This window comes from Muscardinus avellanarius (assembly GCF_963383645.1).
Source record: "Muscardinus avellanarius genome assembly, chromosome: 3".
In the NCBI taxonomy this organism is placed as follows: domain Eukaryota; kingdom Metazoa; phylum Chordata; class Mammalia; order Rodentia; family Gliridae; genus Muscardinus; species Muscardinus avellanarius.
In genome coordinates this window covers 92,394,307-92,411,718 of record NC_137788.1, presented here as the reverse complement: position 1 = coordinate 92,411,718, position 17,412 = coordinate 92,394,307, and the positions used below count along the sequence as shown (strand labels likewise).

Genomic DNA, 17,412 nt, shown 5'->3' with positions numbered 1-17,412 from the left:
CAATGTAGGAAGACCCTGTCTCAATATAAACAAATAAAAAGGACTTGGGTTCAATATCCAGTAATGAAAAAATGTAATTAGTTATCTTTTATAATCAGAACAAAACTAAATATTTTTCCCAAGCAAATTTGATAAAAGCCAATTATTTCCATAGACACTTGTCAAATTCCTAAAACAGTCATACAGTAATAATCTATCAGATGTATTTTTATCTGAACTATTTTAAAGAAAGTTTTAAAAGCCCCTCCAGAAAAGTATAATTTACAGTGATCCTCCCATCCTGAGTATGGGAATGTTGTATATCTTAACATTTGTTAACTTATTGTTATAAATCAGAATATATTCAGAAATGAGTCATAAAAAGAAAGTTAGTCTGGGCATGGTAGTACATGCATGTAATCCCAGTACTTGGGAGGAGAATTGCAGATTGGAGGCCAGCTTCAGCAATTTAGTGAGATTAAGATAAAAACAAATACTTTTTGATATCATTTTGACCATCAGCTGCCATAGGTCATTATCTACAATTTTCCTGATCTACTTTAATAGCACATGTGAAAGAATTTGATAGCATCCATCTTGCCTTCTAAGTACATAATATCACTATTTTCAGACTGGGAACAGGACTAAATAATTTACTTCTGCATATTGGTAATACTTTACACTTGTATAGTCTTACTGTACACACCCAAGAACCAGCTTTCAAGACTTCTCAAATATTAAAGTACATATCACCAGAGAAGGCTGTTCAATGTGCAGATTCTTAGACCCCCGCCAGTTAGTCTGTATCAGTTCCAGTAGGTTTGGTGTACGAAGTGGAGATTTAGATTTTCAGCAATATTTCAGATTATTTTGATGTGGTAGGAGTATTTATCACTTGGAGAAAGATTATTTTTAGGCAGAATTCAGTGCAAATGAGCTGATTGGAAAAAGCAAGAAATATGTTCAAATAAAAGGAGACTTGTGTTATATTTCCTTTAATGCATAGAGACTTTTAAAATTTTTAATGTCAACTACTTTCCGCTAGAGGTTTAACATAGTATTGCATTTGATCCATATAATGGTCTAAATGGGGAAAGTGACTAGTTGGACTCCCCTTTCTCCCAACACACATACAACCATCTCCAAAGACAGGAACAGCTACTTAAATCTTTTTTTTTTTTTTTTTTTGGTGGTACTGGGGTGGAACCCAGAGGCTTTCTACCTCCAGGCTATAGTCCCAGACCTTTTTTATATTTTATTTGGAAACAGGGTCTCACTAAGTTGCTGAAAGCTTCACTAAGTAGCTGAGGCTGGCTTCGAACCTGTGTGATCCTCCTGTCTCAGCCTCCCAAGCGCGGGGATTACAAGTGTGCGCCACCACACCCGGCTTGCTACTTAAATCTTGATCTGATTTATTTCTTGATTTAAGTTAGCAAGCTGAGGAACAAGTATCCAGACCTTGATCTGCTCTGGTTCTTGATTTAATGATGAGGCAAAACAGTCTCATTCTCGAACAAAGAAATGTTTGACTAGATAAAAATCAGGGTTTAGGCACAATGTGAAAAGGGAAAATCTGTTTATTGGGGATTTTTTTTTATATTTAATCTGTAAAACATAGCAATTTATGGGCTGAGTGAAATAATGTTTTATGGATTATTACATTTCAAAATAATTATTTTTATCATATATTACCATTTTGTTCCTGACATTCCTTTATTCCCTCCACTTTATTTCAAAGTACCCGTAAAATCTATATTACTGCACTTATTTTGTAGAAGGATAAACTTTCCTCACTGACGATAAGTAGTGTTTTCAGCTTATGTAACTCATGCATGAGTCTTGAATTTAAGTCTTTCAAATAACAAATGGACTTTTAATGCTGAATACCTGATTTTATTGTCAGCTGAGTGTAATCACATTCAAATGTCAAATAGAATATGCAGAGGAAGATTTTTAATCTATAGAATTTAATCCAGTTCTGAAAGTATAACATTCAACTAAGAAGTGATATGTATATGAACAAAGTAATGTTAACTCATCAAAAAAAATCTTCATAATGTTCTGGTCTTAACATTTGGTTTATTTATGTTTATTAAAATAGGATTTTTTTAAGACTCAAGATAAGGATCACACTATTAAAAGTAAATTTTACATAAAATTTCTTTTAATTTCTGTTTTATAGTAGTCGATATGATATTTGATTAATTGTTTTACTTTTGAAGTTAAAAACTAAAATATATTTTATCAATTCATGCTTTTAATGCTTCAAGGATTTCAGATGTCATTGTAAGTCCATCTTAAAAATAGATAAGTGGAGCTCATATGGTATCTTAAAATTATATGCATATGATTTTAATTACATATATGTATATATTTATTTATTTATTTTGGAACAGGGACGGAACCCAGGAGCATTGTACCTTCAAGCTACACCACCAGCCCTATTTTTTTAGTCTTTTCATTTCTAAAACAGGGTCTCACTGAGTTGCTAAGGGCCTCCCTAAGTAGCTGAGGCTGTCGACAAATGGGGATCCTCTGGTCTCCGCCTCCCAAATGCTGGGATTACATGCACGCTCCACCATGCCTGGCCCCTTAATTATGTTTTTATTGAAATATTATCAGCTATGTCACAATTACTATTTTCATAAAGAGTTATAGTTTGTGATCTGTAAATTTTAGTTACCATATTTTTTTTTTTATATAATTTTAGGGTTCCACAGGATTTCCTGGGTTCCCAGGTGCCAATGGGGAGAAAGGTGCACGGGTATGATATATAAGTATATTGCCCTGAGCTAGCTAATGTAATTGGCCTTGCATGAGAACTCCTCTTTCACCCTCAGCTTGTAATTACTGTTCTATGCTGCACATGGAAACTGTTTGGACTGTCTTTGCAGGGTGTAGCTGGCAAACCAGGCCCTCGTGGTCAGCGTGGTCCAACGGTGAGTATTTTTTTTATTTAAATACTGAATTTTGTTTTGGGTCAGCTTTTCAAGGTAATGTTTTTGTGCCTTTGGATTTGGTTGGCATTAGATAAGTTTTACATTGTATTCTGCTATGCAGGGACCTCGAGGTTCCAGAGGTGCAAGAGGTCCCACTGGGAAACCTGGGCCGAAGGTAACGTCTGAATTTGTATCACATCATTGCAGGAAAAGTGACTTTTTTGGATATCATAAGAAGATGGATATCATAAGAAGAAATTAAACCGATTTTTCTTTCCTTTCTTTGTTGCCAGGGAACTTCCGGAGGTGACGGCCCCCCTGGTCCGCCAGGGGAAAGAGTACGTATGATACAGCCACATAAAAAAATAAAAATTAATAGTTTTGCAAGTGTTTAAATTTAAACATACATGTTCATCCAGAAAAATCTAGTCTGAGAGTTAAAAAAATATTTTCTTTAGTTTACTTCTCCCACCAAAACAAACAAACAAAAAAATTAAGCTTAATCAGTTACGTGCAACTAATTTTGTTATAGACATGAAAGAAATTATGTATGTAATTGGCCTAAGATATTACTCTTAATTTCAGTCCAAAGTAAATTTTTTAATTTAAATATGCTTCAAATACCTATGGCTTCTCATCTTCTTGTCTTGTTTTGCATATTAATACTCAATTTGTCCATGAAGCTGGCGCAACATTAGGCTGGTGAAATGCAGGCGAACAGCTGCAGTTAAACCACAATCAATATAATTTCAACTCAAGATAAAATATCTTTTCTAGCAAGTAGATACACTATTTAGTAAATTGATTTTCAATTGATATAAAATAAATCCAAACACAATTTAGTTAACATGCCCTTTGTTTGCCTTTTTTGGGGCAAAATGCATCCTTTTTATAAAAGCCAGATTTTTTTGAACATTGTCCTCTTGCAAGAATTTTAAATATTAAAATCTGTGTTATATTCAGAAAATTTGGAGCCGCTTCTTAGTATTCTTTTCTTAATTTTCAGTATTATGTAGCTATATTAATATATCTTATATATTAAAATTAAAACTTATAACAGATGTTTTACAAAAAGAAGAATAGAAATAGTGATGTAGACCTTGAAATGGAATCAGTATCATTTTTAAGGGGGTTATGAAGCAATTGGTAAACTTTAGTTTCTATATGTGTAAAAAATGTGAGTAGATAAAGCATAAGAATGAATGAACATTTAATTAGATTTTATGACTCTGGCTCATACATAATTAAACTTTCTACTAAAACTTTCTCACTCTTTTTTTTGTGTGTGTGTGGTACTAAGTCTTGAACTCAGAGGTATTCTACCTCCAAAATATACCCTCAGCCTTTATTATTATTATCATTATTGTATTAAAACAGGATCTGTCGGGCGTGGTGGTGCACACTTGTAATCCCAGCATTCAGGAGTCTGAGACCGGAGGATGGCAGTTCGCAGACAACCTCAGCTACTAGTGAGGCTCTTTGCAACTCAGTGAGACCCTGTTTCAAAATAAAGAATAAAAAATAAGGCTGGGGGTGTGGCTTTTAGGTAGAATACTCCTGGGTTCCATTCCCAGTACTGAAAAGAACAAAAACAAAACAAAACAAACAAACAAAATAAAAAAAACCAGGATTTTACTAGATTTCTGAGAGTCTCACAATGTTATTGAGGCTGACTTTTAATCTGTAATCCTTTTATCTTGGCCTCCCAAGTAATGGGATTACAGCGTTCATCACCATGACTGGCTCTTTCTCACTCTTGATGAACTAATCTCAAATTAAGTCCATTTACCTATACATTTTGAATTCCTAAATAATATATATGATATATTTTTGATTAATGCCATAAATATATAAAAGATACCATTAAATTAATTGAAATTATTGAGTTATTAAATGGAATATGACAATTTAACAAATAATAATATAACTTTGCCCTTAATCTAACATTTCATGATTAAAAATATATATAAGTAAATATACTTTTTAAAATATTGCATTTTGCCGGGTGTGGTAGCGCACGCTTGTAATCCCCGCGCTTGGGAGGCGGAGACAGGAGGATCGCGCTGGTTTGAAGCCAGCCGCGCACGCTGGCTTAGGAGACCCTGTTTCCAAATTAAAAAAAAATGTAAAAAAATAGTTCTGGGAGTGTAGCCCGGAGGTAGAAGGGCTTCTAGAAACCCCAGTACCACCAAAAAAAAAAAAAAAAAAAAATTGCATTTTATATTAGAAAAAAATGGAAGGACCCAACAGAATAATTAAATTGTAAAAATATTTTTAGAATATGAAAAGTACATTTTGTGTGTGTGTGTGTGTGTGTGTGTGTGTGTGTGTGTGTGTGTGTGGTTCTGGGGATGGAACCCAGGGGCATTCGATCTCTAAGCTACACCCCCTGACCAATTGTTTTATTCTTTATTTTTAAACATGGTCTCACTAAGTTGCGGAATGCCTCACTAAGTAGCTGAGGCTGTCTGCGAAGCGTGATCCTCTGGTCTCAGCCTCCCAAATGTTGGGATTACAAGTGTGCACCACCTCGCTTGGCCGAAAAGCACATTTTTTAAGGATTAGAGTAAAGAGTGTTTTTAAATTAATTTAGAAAGTTTAAATTTCATTACAAATGTATACATGTTCTCAATTTCAGTACATAAGGAGATTAGTTTCACCCAAGTGTACTCTCGCTTACTGGCAAAACTTTTTAAAATATTATGAAGTATTTTTATGTCTAAAGTACACAGTTGAAAAATGATAAAAGTAATGCCACAACATATTTCCTTCAAAATATATGAGCTGGGATATTCAGGGAAGTAATTCATTGTACCATTGAATTAGAAATAATAATACCTGGTTCTGCTAATATCAGAGGCCTTCTTATTTAATTATATATTTGTATTTCACAATCGAAGTACACATATATTAGATATCATCCTTCATAATTTATAATTTATAGAACATATTTCCTGTCATTAAAGAGTTAGTTAATATAGATTTTATTGCATCCATGTTTATTAGGGTTAGCAAAACAAAACCAAACAAAAATACCAGAGCCAAGACAGCTAGTTAAATTTCTATTTTATATAAATAATGAATAATTCTAGCATAAGCATGCTCCTTTTAATATTTAGAGTTTAATAAAAGATATTATTTATCTAAAAGTCAAATTTAATTAGGCACTGGATATATTGTCTGTTGATCCTAACTGGGGCTCCAACACAGTCTTTATACTAATTCTATAAATAGTTTTTGCTTCACTTAGAAAGTATTGTAATTGTTTTTTATCTTTATCTGCCTAAGTTGCATTTCGGGACTCTGGGTGGTTAAGTAAAAACTACAGATAGTACTGAATCCTGTAGAAACTTTTTTTCCCTGTAAACACATGTATTCATATATATATATATATACACATTTACACACACACATTTCCTATGTATATAAAACATATATATATATATATATATATATATATATATATATATATATATAACATTTACACACACACACACACACACACACATTTCCTATGTATATAAAACTGCCCTCATCCCTAAGCTTGTGCTTTAAGGCTATTATTAATTAAAATAAGTGTTTTTGTGTGTGTGGTACTGGGGATGGAACCCTTCTACCTCCAGGCTACACTCCAGACCTATATTTTTTTAAATTTGGAAACAGGGTCTCTTAAGCCAGTGCGGCTTTGAACCTGTGAGATCCTCCTGTCTCCTCCCCCAAAGCGCAGGGATTACAAGTCTGTGCCACCAAGCCCAGCTAATTAAAATAAGTTTTACAGGAACACAGCCATTATAATACTATGGCAGTTGCTTTGCTAATGAGATGGCTACAGTGGGTAGGCATAGTTTATGCAGTGTGGATACAGTGAAAAAAGATGATTTATGTTTCATCTGGGACTAATCCACAGAAAATGAGATTTAAACATGTGCAAAAGAATGCACAGTTTTAACATGTGGAGTTCTCTAATTTTCTACTTAATATTTTCAGACCACAGTTGATTGCTGGTAGCTGATATGGTATAAAGTAAATCCATAGAGAAGGAAGACTACTATAATTTCATTAATATAAACATAAACAGAACATGTGAACACTTTTCTGTGGAATTTAATGAAGCAAGATCCATTATTTTCATGGAAGCAGTGATTTTTGAAAATGTTTATTTTCTTAAAGTAATCCAAATTCAAATTCAATTTTTCTTTGAAAAGCAGCACAATTTTATAAAGATGCTTTAAGAAATTAGGAAAATGGACTTATAAAATAAAATACTATTTTAAATTTTTGTATTTAAAATGAATTTTTAAGTTTTTTCAGTCATTTCGATAAAATTTTAAGAATCATAATTAAAATAATATAAAAACTTATGAATTCTTAATATTCACCTAGTGTTTAGGTAGCTCATTGGGACATATTTTTTAAACTGTATATATAGCCGGGCGTGGTGGCACAGGCTTGTTATCCCAGCTGTTGGGAGGCTGAGATAGGATCACACAGGTTCAAAGCCACCCTCAGCTACTTAGTGAGGCTCTCAGAAACTTAAGGAGACCCTGTTTCCAAATAAAGTATAAAATAGGTCTGGGAGTATAGCCTGGAGGTGGAAAAGCCCCTGGGTTTCACCCTCAGTACCACACACACAAAAAAGGAAAAAAAAACTATGTATAAATATGAGATTAAGGTAAGATACTGATAATAGCAAAAACTTGTGCTCATTTCAGAACTAGCCTTACCTTAATAATGGTAATGTAATTTTTCTTAGAAAGCTAAAATTATAACTCAAATAGAGTAAATTCTACTAAAAGACCAACATCTCTAAACTTTATTTTTATTACAAAATAGATAAATACCCTTAAATGTATTATTTAAGAAATTCTATCCTAAGAAATTCTACCCTATTACTTAAGAAATTTAATTTATAGTATATTCCATTTTATATACCTTTCTTTTAGGAATACAATTATTATATTCTGGAATATGCAGGATTATCTTTTACCAAACCTTTTTCTTCCACAAACACAATCATCGTAGTAAGATCTACTTTATGCATTTTAAATATATGTACATAAAAGTATTGATTAACATAATTAAGAATCAAGCCACAAATAATATTGCACATTAATATTTAAACTGAATGTTAATTAAAATAATTATACAATAAAGTTCTTTTTATCGTGTCTACCAAAGAAGTTTATACATTAGTAAAATGAGATATTGACATCCTCAAAAGCAGATGTGTTTTATGTACAAAGATTTGTTAAAGGTGTTTTCTGTAATTTTTTTTTTTTTTTGGCGATTCTGGGGATGGAACCCAGGGGCATTTGACCTCTGAGGCATACCCCCTGACCTTTATTATTCTTTATTTTGAAACAGGGTCTCACTGAGTTGCAGAGGGCCTCACTAAGTTATCTGAGGCTGTCTGTGAACCGCCATCCTCTGGTTTCAGCCCCCTGAATGCTGGGATTACATGCGCCACCACGCCGGGCTTGTGATCTTTTTGATAGTCACTTAGTTTGCCTCTAAGTGACCATTTGTAGAGTCAATTTTTAGAATATTTTTCCTTTTGGAAGGCTATGAAATTGAATCGAAAAGCTCCTTTCTGTGAATGTTTCCAGTGAATGTTAAATTTAAAAAGCTTTGGAAATCATTGATACATATGTGTTTTATTCACTTTATAAGTGAACTCTGAATATTTACAGTGCTTCTGAGGTAATGAAATTGATGTGGCATGCAATTTTAAGGAGTGAAAAATTTCCCATTTTGCTTTTCTTTTAACACTGATTGTCTTGTGGTAGTCTCACTGTTCTGTTACTGTGTTGAAGAAATTGTGTGCTATATTGTGAAAATAAACCTCAAAGTATAAAGATTCTTCTCTTATGGCATGTTGTTGAATTTTCTCCTCTGTCTTTTTTATTTTCAGGGTCCTCAAGGACCTCAGGGTCCAGTTGGATTCCCTGGACCAAAAGGCCCTCCTGTAAGTCTTTTTTTCCCTTCCTTCTCTTCACATTTTGAGAAGTCGTGGTTTATATTACAGTTATAAATACTGATAAGATACCTATGAAAATAAATTAAAATGTCAGAGGATATACTCTTCATTTATGAATTTTATAGTTTGTTTTTAATATAATTTAGACATATCTTATTATTGTTATACAGTATATCAAAGACTGAAACAGCATTAGTATTTTTTCAATTATTCCTCTGCTGCAGTGAATATTATTGATGGCATTAAACATTATTCCCAAATATTAGATATTTTATCTTAGAATTTCTCTTTTATCTTCAATCATCAGATGGAACCTTCCATTCCTCTTCAGTTATTACTTTCTAAATTTCTTCTAATATTCTGATACTGATTTTATCAGTTGATATGAATACATCTATTTTTATTTTTATCTCTATAATATGTTCTTCTTGGAAATTGCAATGATAGTACTTATTGAGTTATATCACTTTCATAAAAAATTTTACAGCAATATTTTTGAATATCATCAAATAGCTTTACAAAGTTAATTGAAGCACTTTATATTTCTATTTAAATATTAATGGATACCAAGTTCTATGTACATGTATATTTCTATCGTTATGATGTGAGTCTATAATATATCAATAAAGAAAAACTCATGAAAACATAGGGTAGGCTCATTTTATTTTTCTTTTCCTTCTTGCCTTTCTACTTTTCTTCTTTCTTATCTAACTTCCTTCTTTGCAACCTATTCAGTTTCTTCCTGTGACCTAGAAACGACTTACCCATCCATCTAGTGCAATAATTCTCAGAATGCATTTTGTATCCCAAGAGCATCGCAGCACAGTATATTATTAGAATACAAAATCTCATATACCTAGTAAAAAATCTGGAGAGGACTCTGACCCATGTTTAACCAATATTTCAGATAATTTTATTTTATGCTAGTTTGTGAACCATTTTTCTAGTCTAAAGTAGAAATACTGCCCAAATGTGAATATGCTTGCAAATAATATTGGTGAATTATTACAAAATACCAAATTAAAATAAGTGTTAAATTTGAGACAATCTCTTAATTGGCAATAAATTTTTAGACACTGTTTAGGATATTATTCAAATACTAAACTGTTTGATTTTATCACCGCAAGCATATCAGAAAGGATTATTATCTGTATTAGGTGGATATTTGAGGACCAACATAGACAGCTACTATGAAATATATTGATGATACTACCTGTGCAAAAATGTTTTTACCCACTAAACAAGCTTTATCCCAAGTGTACCATTAAGTCTTTTCAAAGTTTCAAAGAAAAGTGAAAATAGTTTCTAACATGAGTGTGTACGTATTTTATAAGCATTTTCATAAGTATTTTAAAGCCATGTTTATAGATAACTGGTTATCAAAAGATAAAATATAAGCTGGATGTGGTGGCACATGCTTGTAATCCCAGTATTTGGATGGCTGATACAGGAGGATCTCAGGTTTGTGGCCAGCCTTAGCTACTTAGTGAGGCCCTCTCCAACTTAGGGAAAACCTGTTTTAAAACAAAAATAAAATAGGGCTGGAGGTGTAGCTCAGAGGTAAGAAGGCCCCTGGGTTCAATGCTCAGTGTCACTAAAAAAAGATAAATAATAAAAATCTAATGAGATTTATAATCTCAACATTATCATACCATATCAATTTGTATATATTATTTCAAATAATAATTTTCTTGTCAAAGACAACCATTTCACTCTTCATTTCATTTCTTAGGCTTTTTTTATTCTGTTCTTTCATTTATCTTTCTGGAAGTTTTGAGCCATTGATCATGCATTCAATTTATCTCTAATAAGCATTAGAAATATAATCAATATCTAAACTTAAAAGGCATCCAGTCTAGTTGTAGAGGTATGACATTGTTAAGGAATGATGCTTTCACTGCTGAAGAAAGTGGTTTGTATGTTGTTACCTGTTAAGCAAAATATTAGGACATGAAATTAAAAATGATTAATATTTTGTTATGTTTTATGAAATGTAGGCAGATAAAATATTAAAATTAGAAAATATGTGGGTGGAGGGATAGAATCTATCTCTTCTTACAAACTGGTTTATTTTCACTGTATCATAAAAATGTATATTCATACACAGACATATACACACACACATACACACACACATACATACATACATACATACATACACACACACACACACGGATTGAGAGCTTGTAACTCACATGACAGTGTTGCCATATTTGAGGAGTAGACACTCATCCCATTTAAAAAATATTTAATATTAAGTGATTAATTTTTATAGTGTGACTATTAAGATGAGGACTCTTATTTATAGAAAAATAGAAGTTTCGCTATGCCAAAGAAGGTGAGAAAATACCCTTAAAATGACTTGTCATTGTCTTTTCACATACTTCTTTTCTGTATACACACACTTTCAATTAGATGGGTTGGTTCCCTCTGTCCTTCACTAGATCAAAAGGGCAGCCTCAATTGATAAATAAAATCATTCTTAACAAATACCATGATGCATTTGGCCATTAATGTCCTTTATGTTATTTGAACAGTAGTATGGAACATTCCAGCTATTTAAGATTCACTGCCTCATATTAAAAATGCATACTTAAATCAAGAAAAATGGTGATGTTATTGATCCTGCAGATCATGACAGTGTTCTCTGGGACTTTCTAGGAGCACCATTAAAAACCATGTTGTGTTCATCTGAGGATGGCACCATTTAGAGCTAAGGTCACCATTTTAAAGGATTATAATTGTTGTAATGAAAATAAAGTCCATATCAGCAAATACAGTGAGACATTTAATTTTCATATTTGCAGATTTTTTAGAAACATGAATGTCTTGTACTGATTGCCAAACACATCATCAAAGAGGCAATTTAGTGTGGTGGGAATAAAGGCTGGACTCACATTTGTCATCCTTCAGCTGTCATCCTGTTTTCCTAAAACTTTTATTACCAGAAGAGATTAGATTGAGATCATATTTATTCCATATATATAAAAATAATGACGAAACAGAAAAATCGATTTTATTTGCTACTTTGAAATCTGGACCAGATGAAAGCTATTAGCAATTAACTACTCATTTTCTGTTTCACCTCTAAATAGGGCAAAGCCACACATGGTGATTACTATATTTAATATATATATATATGTGTAGATATTTTATATATATTTATATAAGGAACAGTGTTTTTGCTGCTAAACAATACATATATATGGAGAGAGAGAGGGAGGGAGAGAGAGAGAGATTGTGTGTTGGGGGGCATGTATGTGTGGTGTATGTGGCACTGGGGATTAAACCCAGGGACATTCTACCTTTAAATTATACCCTTAACCCTCTTTTGTTTACTTCTTAAACAAGCTCCCCTTAGGTAGATGAAAGTCTCACTACTTGCTGAGACTGTCTTTAACCTGTGATCCTCATGTCTCAGCCTCCTAAATACTGGGATTACAGGAGTGTATCTCATTGTGTCCTGCCAAATATATATATATATTTTTATAGAAAAAATAAAAGTTGGATTGATGTCCAAGCACATTTTGAGCTTTTGGTTATAAACACTCCACTTAGGATCTTTTTTGGAAGATGAAGCACTAGAAACACTGAGGTGGTCTTGGAAAATGTCAACAAATCATGGAGTAAGCCATGACTCTGGAATATCGTGGCAGGCATAATTGGAACAGTAACTCTCATGGCAACCTGTGTGCCAATGCAGAGGGGCTTAGGGAGCAGAAGGGGTGCTGGGCAGCACCAAGAGCCCTGCTTCTGAAGAACTCCAGTCAACTTAGAAAAAGTTGTACTTATGTGAAGAGTTTTACTCATGTGGAAGAAAGTTATCTGTGGAAATGGCCTTATTTTGAAACAGAGCCTTAGTTCCCTCAGTCCATTTAACATATATAAAAATAGATGTCTCAAGATAAATTCATTATATAATCGACACATAATGGTGTGTCTGTTATTATTAAAAATGTCATTATTAAAATGCTCATTTCTCTTCAGTTATTCAGAGGGTGAGAATATTTCTCTATACCTATTAACCATGTTTTGACATTTGAATTGATAATTAATGATTTCTAAGGAGAATACATAATTTGTAAGGCAGAATAAAGAAGCAATCTATCTCTATTAAATATTTAAAACATAGGGATTGCACAAAGATTTTTACTTTAAGTACTTAGTTAATTGCTTCATTTATTTCTTCAGACCTAACAAATATAGCACCCTTTTTAGAAAGCAATAGCATAGTTGAGTTGTTCTCTACTTCTTAATAAAAATTTTGTTTCTAAAAGAATATTTAAGAAAAACTTATGGGAAAATTTGGTTCTGATAGCTTCTGAAATTGAGCCTAGCATATTGCTTCCTTTACTTGAAACACTTTGTGAGGTGAAGTGTTTCTGTTTTATTTTTTATTTTCCTTGTCAAAAGTTTGTATGACCACTAGAGGACACTCTCTTTCTCTGTTATCCACATTTCAGTGTACAGAAAATTGAGTTACACACACACACACACACACACACACACACACACACACACACGGGAGGATATTCATTTATTAAATATTAAACACTATTAATTTTGCAAAACATAAAAATGAAAACCCACCAAAACAGGTTTTTAAAAAATAGATGCAAGTGAAGTAAATTTATTTAATTGTATGAAGTTTAGAATAGAGCACGATTTTTTAAAATTTCAGTTATAGCTATTCAAATTTTCAAGAGATGTTCACATACTCTATAAAATCAACTTAACATCACCAAATGTATAATCAATAGAACATCAAGATAAAATTTCCAGTGAAATATAAAAAGTCTAATATATATTATTTAGTCTATAAAATAAATAAATATTTATGAATGGGTGTTTAATATTTTTTATTTCAGGGACCACCTGGGAAGGATGGACTGCCAGGGCACCCTGGACAACGTGGAGAGACTGTAAGTAACACTTCATTTTTAAATGAAATTTTCCGTCTTTAATATTGCATGAGTTCACAGAAAGCTACTTTATTACTAACACTTAAAGAAAGCATCAGTTTGAGACTAGTGTAGAAATGAATTCCATTAAAAGTTATAGTAAAATATATAAATAAATACATTGACCAATGTTTGCATCTAAACAATTATCCTTGAAAAAATGTTAGTTGATAAAAGTTTTTATTGTCAATATCAGCACTTTAAGAATGAATTAATAGAAAGACCCCATTAGTTTATAGATGCCTTCACAGGATTGATACCTTGATACTTTCATTCATCTGCTTACAGATACATTCCATCCAAACCTATCACCCCTCCTCTTTATACTTTTTACTTTTGAAAAATTTTTATTGGTGCATTATAGTCATACATCTCAATGGGATACAGGATGATGGAGGCATATATACACAAATCACCCAATTGGCCCTTACCCAATTTCTGCCCAAAACCCTCCTCCTCCCTTCTTTTCATGTTTGGGTAATGATTGACATTGATATGTTTGCTAATGTACATTATGAGCATTAGAGAATTTTTCTCTTCTCCCCTTCCATCCATTCTTTTGGGTAGATACCCAGAAGCGGTATTGCTGGATTATATGGTAAATTTGTTACTATTCTGAGAAGCCTCCTTAGTGTTTTCCAAAGTAGTTGCACTAATTTGCCATCCCACCAACAATGTAGTAGAGTTCCCACTTGTCCACATCCTTGTCAGCATTTGTGGTTGTTTGTGTTTTGAATGATTGCCAGTCCAGTTGGAGTTAAGTGATATTTCAGAGTAGTTTTTATTTGCATCTTTCTGATTACTAAATGTTGAGCATTTTTTCATATATTCATTGGCCATTTGAATTTCTCCCTTCGTGAAGTATCTATCTAGTTCACTTGCCCATTTTTTGATTGGGTTCTTTTCTAAGCCATACACATAATACAACATTCTTCTATCCAGAATCAGAGGAAAAGATATTTGCTGATGTTGGAACTATAAGGGTATATTTGTTCTGGAATATATCAAATGAAATTCATCTGTCAAATGTCAAGTAGAAAGGCATAGATTGAAAAACATAATTTAAAAACTGTAAAAAAAATACAACATTAAACAAGCTAACTATACAACTCATCAATATATATATATATAATGATTTTGGAGAGGGGAAAACAGGAGCTCCACCATGACTTCAGGATCCTTATGGGTTTGTTGCTTCCTTTTTTTACTGTTACAAAATCACATGTCTGGCTATAAAAATGGCTTGTTTTTCTACTCAGAAATTCTTACAGGTTGGCATAAATCTCTGAAATCTGTTCTTGATTCTCACCATTGATCAGTTTTATTCAGATTTCTAGAGAAAACCATAATACAGATTGCTTTTTTGTGTGTGTGTGTGCTGGGGATTGAACTCAGAGCATTCTACCTCTGAATTACACCCCCAGCCCTATTTTTAATGTTTCTTTTTTTTTATTTGGGAACATGGTATTGCTAAATATTGGCTGTCCTCAAATCTGTAATCCTCCTGTCTTGGCCTCTCAAGTATGGGGATTACAGGTTTTCATTATCACGCCTTGTTTTTCAGACAGTTACTGAGTATGTGGCTTAAGATGATTTAGGATACTTTGCCAGTGTGAGGACATATTTGGAATTGCATATCAATGCAGGATAACAAATCTTAAAATATAAATAATTTTCTGCTAGGAGGAAACAATCTGTCAGAAGCAACCTAATTTCTATCTTACTCACCTAGTAACAATTTTTAGTTTAACTACTTCCTAATTTTAGCCAGACTGAAAATTTTTAAAACTGGGCCTTCCTAAATTGAATAAAATATAATTCAGTATGGCCAAAGAATAAAATTGTTTAGGTTTACTCTTGGGAATGACATCTGTATGAGAAAGAAAAATGAGCTTTGTAAAGAAGAATCCATGCTCAAATTTACAAAATCATTATTGCAGCCAATAATTTTAAATAATTATGTAATTTTCTAGAAATAATTGTGGAATATTTCCAAGAAACCTTCTGAGGAAGGGATAACTAGAGAATTATCATTATAAATCCCTTTTGTCTTCAATTAAACCAAGAGTTTCTGATTCTATCCAAAGTAACGATATTATATGATATAAACAGAAGAAAATAGCATATTAGCTAATACCTTTAGGAAGAATGTTTCTATTTAGTAGTTTCTCCTAGACAGAGGCAAGAATTATTTCTGAAAATTGTCTTCCTGGTTTTCCATCTACTTTTAAGAATAGTGAATCATTCTATGGCTAGGAACTCTAGTTTCTCACCTTGTTCTGTGCTGGCTGGGATTAAAAAGATTTTTTTGAATAAGAATCAGAATTTATTGGCTGTGCTTTGCTATATATGTCTTATCTTGTTTCAAAGAACAAACTATTTCACTACTTTAGAGATTTGTCCCCATTTAAGAATCCTTGAAATTTCATTGTGACATGCTATATTTTGAAGCTTTCTCAGGTACAAGAAAAAATTAAGAATAGTTTCTCTTCTATCAAAACAACCCAAATTTGTCTTGGAGATACTGTTTCAAGTCCAATATTGATTATAAAATTAATTTAATACCTTAGAGATTATCATAAGGGGTATTACTTATTGTTGGGTCTTGTGGTAAATATTCGAATTATCTATGAGTTTATCAAATTTATTTCTGCTTGGAGAGACTTTGAAACACATTAAGTTATTCTAAATTTAAATGGCAAACTTAGTCATATTATATGATAACATCAAATAAGCAAATGCTTCTGAACTATAAGACTTTTCCTGTGCACAGCCTATTTGTGAGATTCCCTAGGGTTGAATTTATTAGGTACTTGCAACTGCTCTGAATATCTTGAATGAGCAGACATATGGGCAGTGCTGTCTTCGCGGTCCTCCCCACTCCATCTCCTGCACAAGTGGACTGGTAGCCAAGATTTTCTCTTTGCTCTTAGGAGGCGTGAACACAAGTGTAGATTGTAAAATTCCCATTGTCATTCCTCGATTAAGCACTGATTTTTAATCAATTAACCTTAATCTATTTTTATAACCATTCTTGTCTTTTGTTTTTGCTCTTCTGGTTATTAAGGCAAAAAGCCTTGTAAGACTTATGTATTTTTTTTTAAAGTTTAGTGTGTTGCATTTCCCCTGCAAGTCAATCTTTGTGATTGAAAGTTGGAAGAAGGATAATCCACTTAGAGGGGCGAGTCATGCAAATATGTAGTGTTAGCAAATCAAACCAGCTGCTGTGGAACCTAGGACACATTAAAAACTATATGTGACTAGAGTAGCAGAAGAGGCTGAGATTGTTGAACTTTGTCACGGATGCTGCATAATGTATGCTTAGCAATGCGTTTCTCAGCTTTGTTTACATGACCTAGTGATGCTGCCTAAAGGAAACAAGTAAGCGAACCTGATTTGAAAAACTTATCAAGGAAAGAGATGCACTCTAGGATCCCTGATGACAGTTGAAAGAAGACCTGGTAACTGCATGGTCTTCATTAACTAAGGGAGCTCACAGGAGGAACATGAAAGGGAAGGACACATTCAGAGAGCTCCATGTTGAGAATGGGAAGAG

The 17,412-nt window shown here is 32.7% G+C and overlaps 1 protein-coding gene across 5 annotated transcripts in view; it reads left to right on the top strand.

Moving 5' to 3' along the window:
• Nucleotides 1–17,412, top strand: part of COL11A1 (collagen type XI alpha 1 chain) — a gene marked incomplete at both ends in the record, with an annotated part of 228,661 nt that overhangs the window by 126,975 nt on the left and 84,274 nt on the right. For all 5 annotated transcript variants that reach the window (XM_080693166.1, XM_080693164.1, XM_080693167.1 and 2 more), the window contains 6 exons: nt 2,690–2,743; nt 2,874–2,918; nt 3,040–3,093; nt 3,212–3,256; nt 8,830–8,883; nt 13,764–13,817. In XM_080693166.1, the coding sequence (XP_080549292.1) occupies nt 2,690–2,743; nt 2,874–2,918; nt 3,040–3,093; nt 3,212–3,256; nt 8,830–8,883; nt 13,764–13,817 (306 nt within the window). The remainder of the gene's footprint in view (nt 1–2,689; nt 2,744–2,873; nt 2,919–3,039; nt 3,094–3,211; nt 3,257–8,829; nt 8,884–13,763; nt 13,818–17,412) is intronic.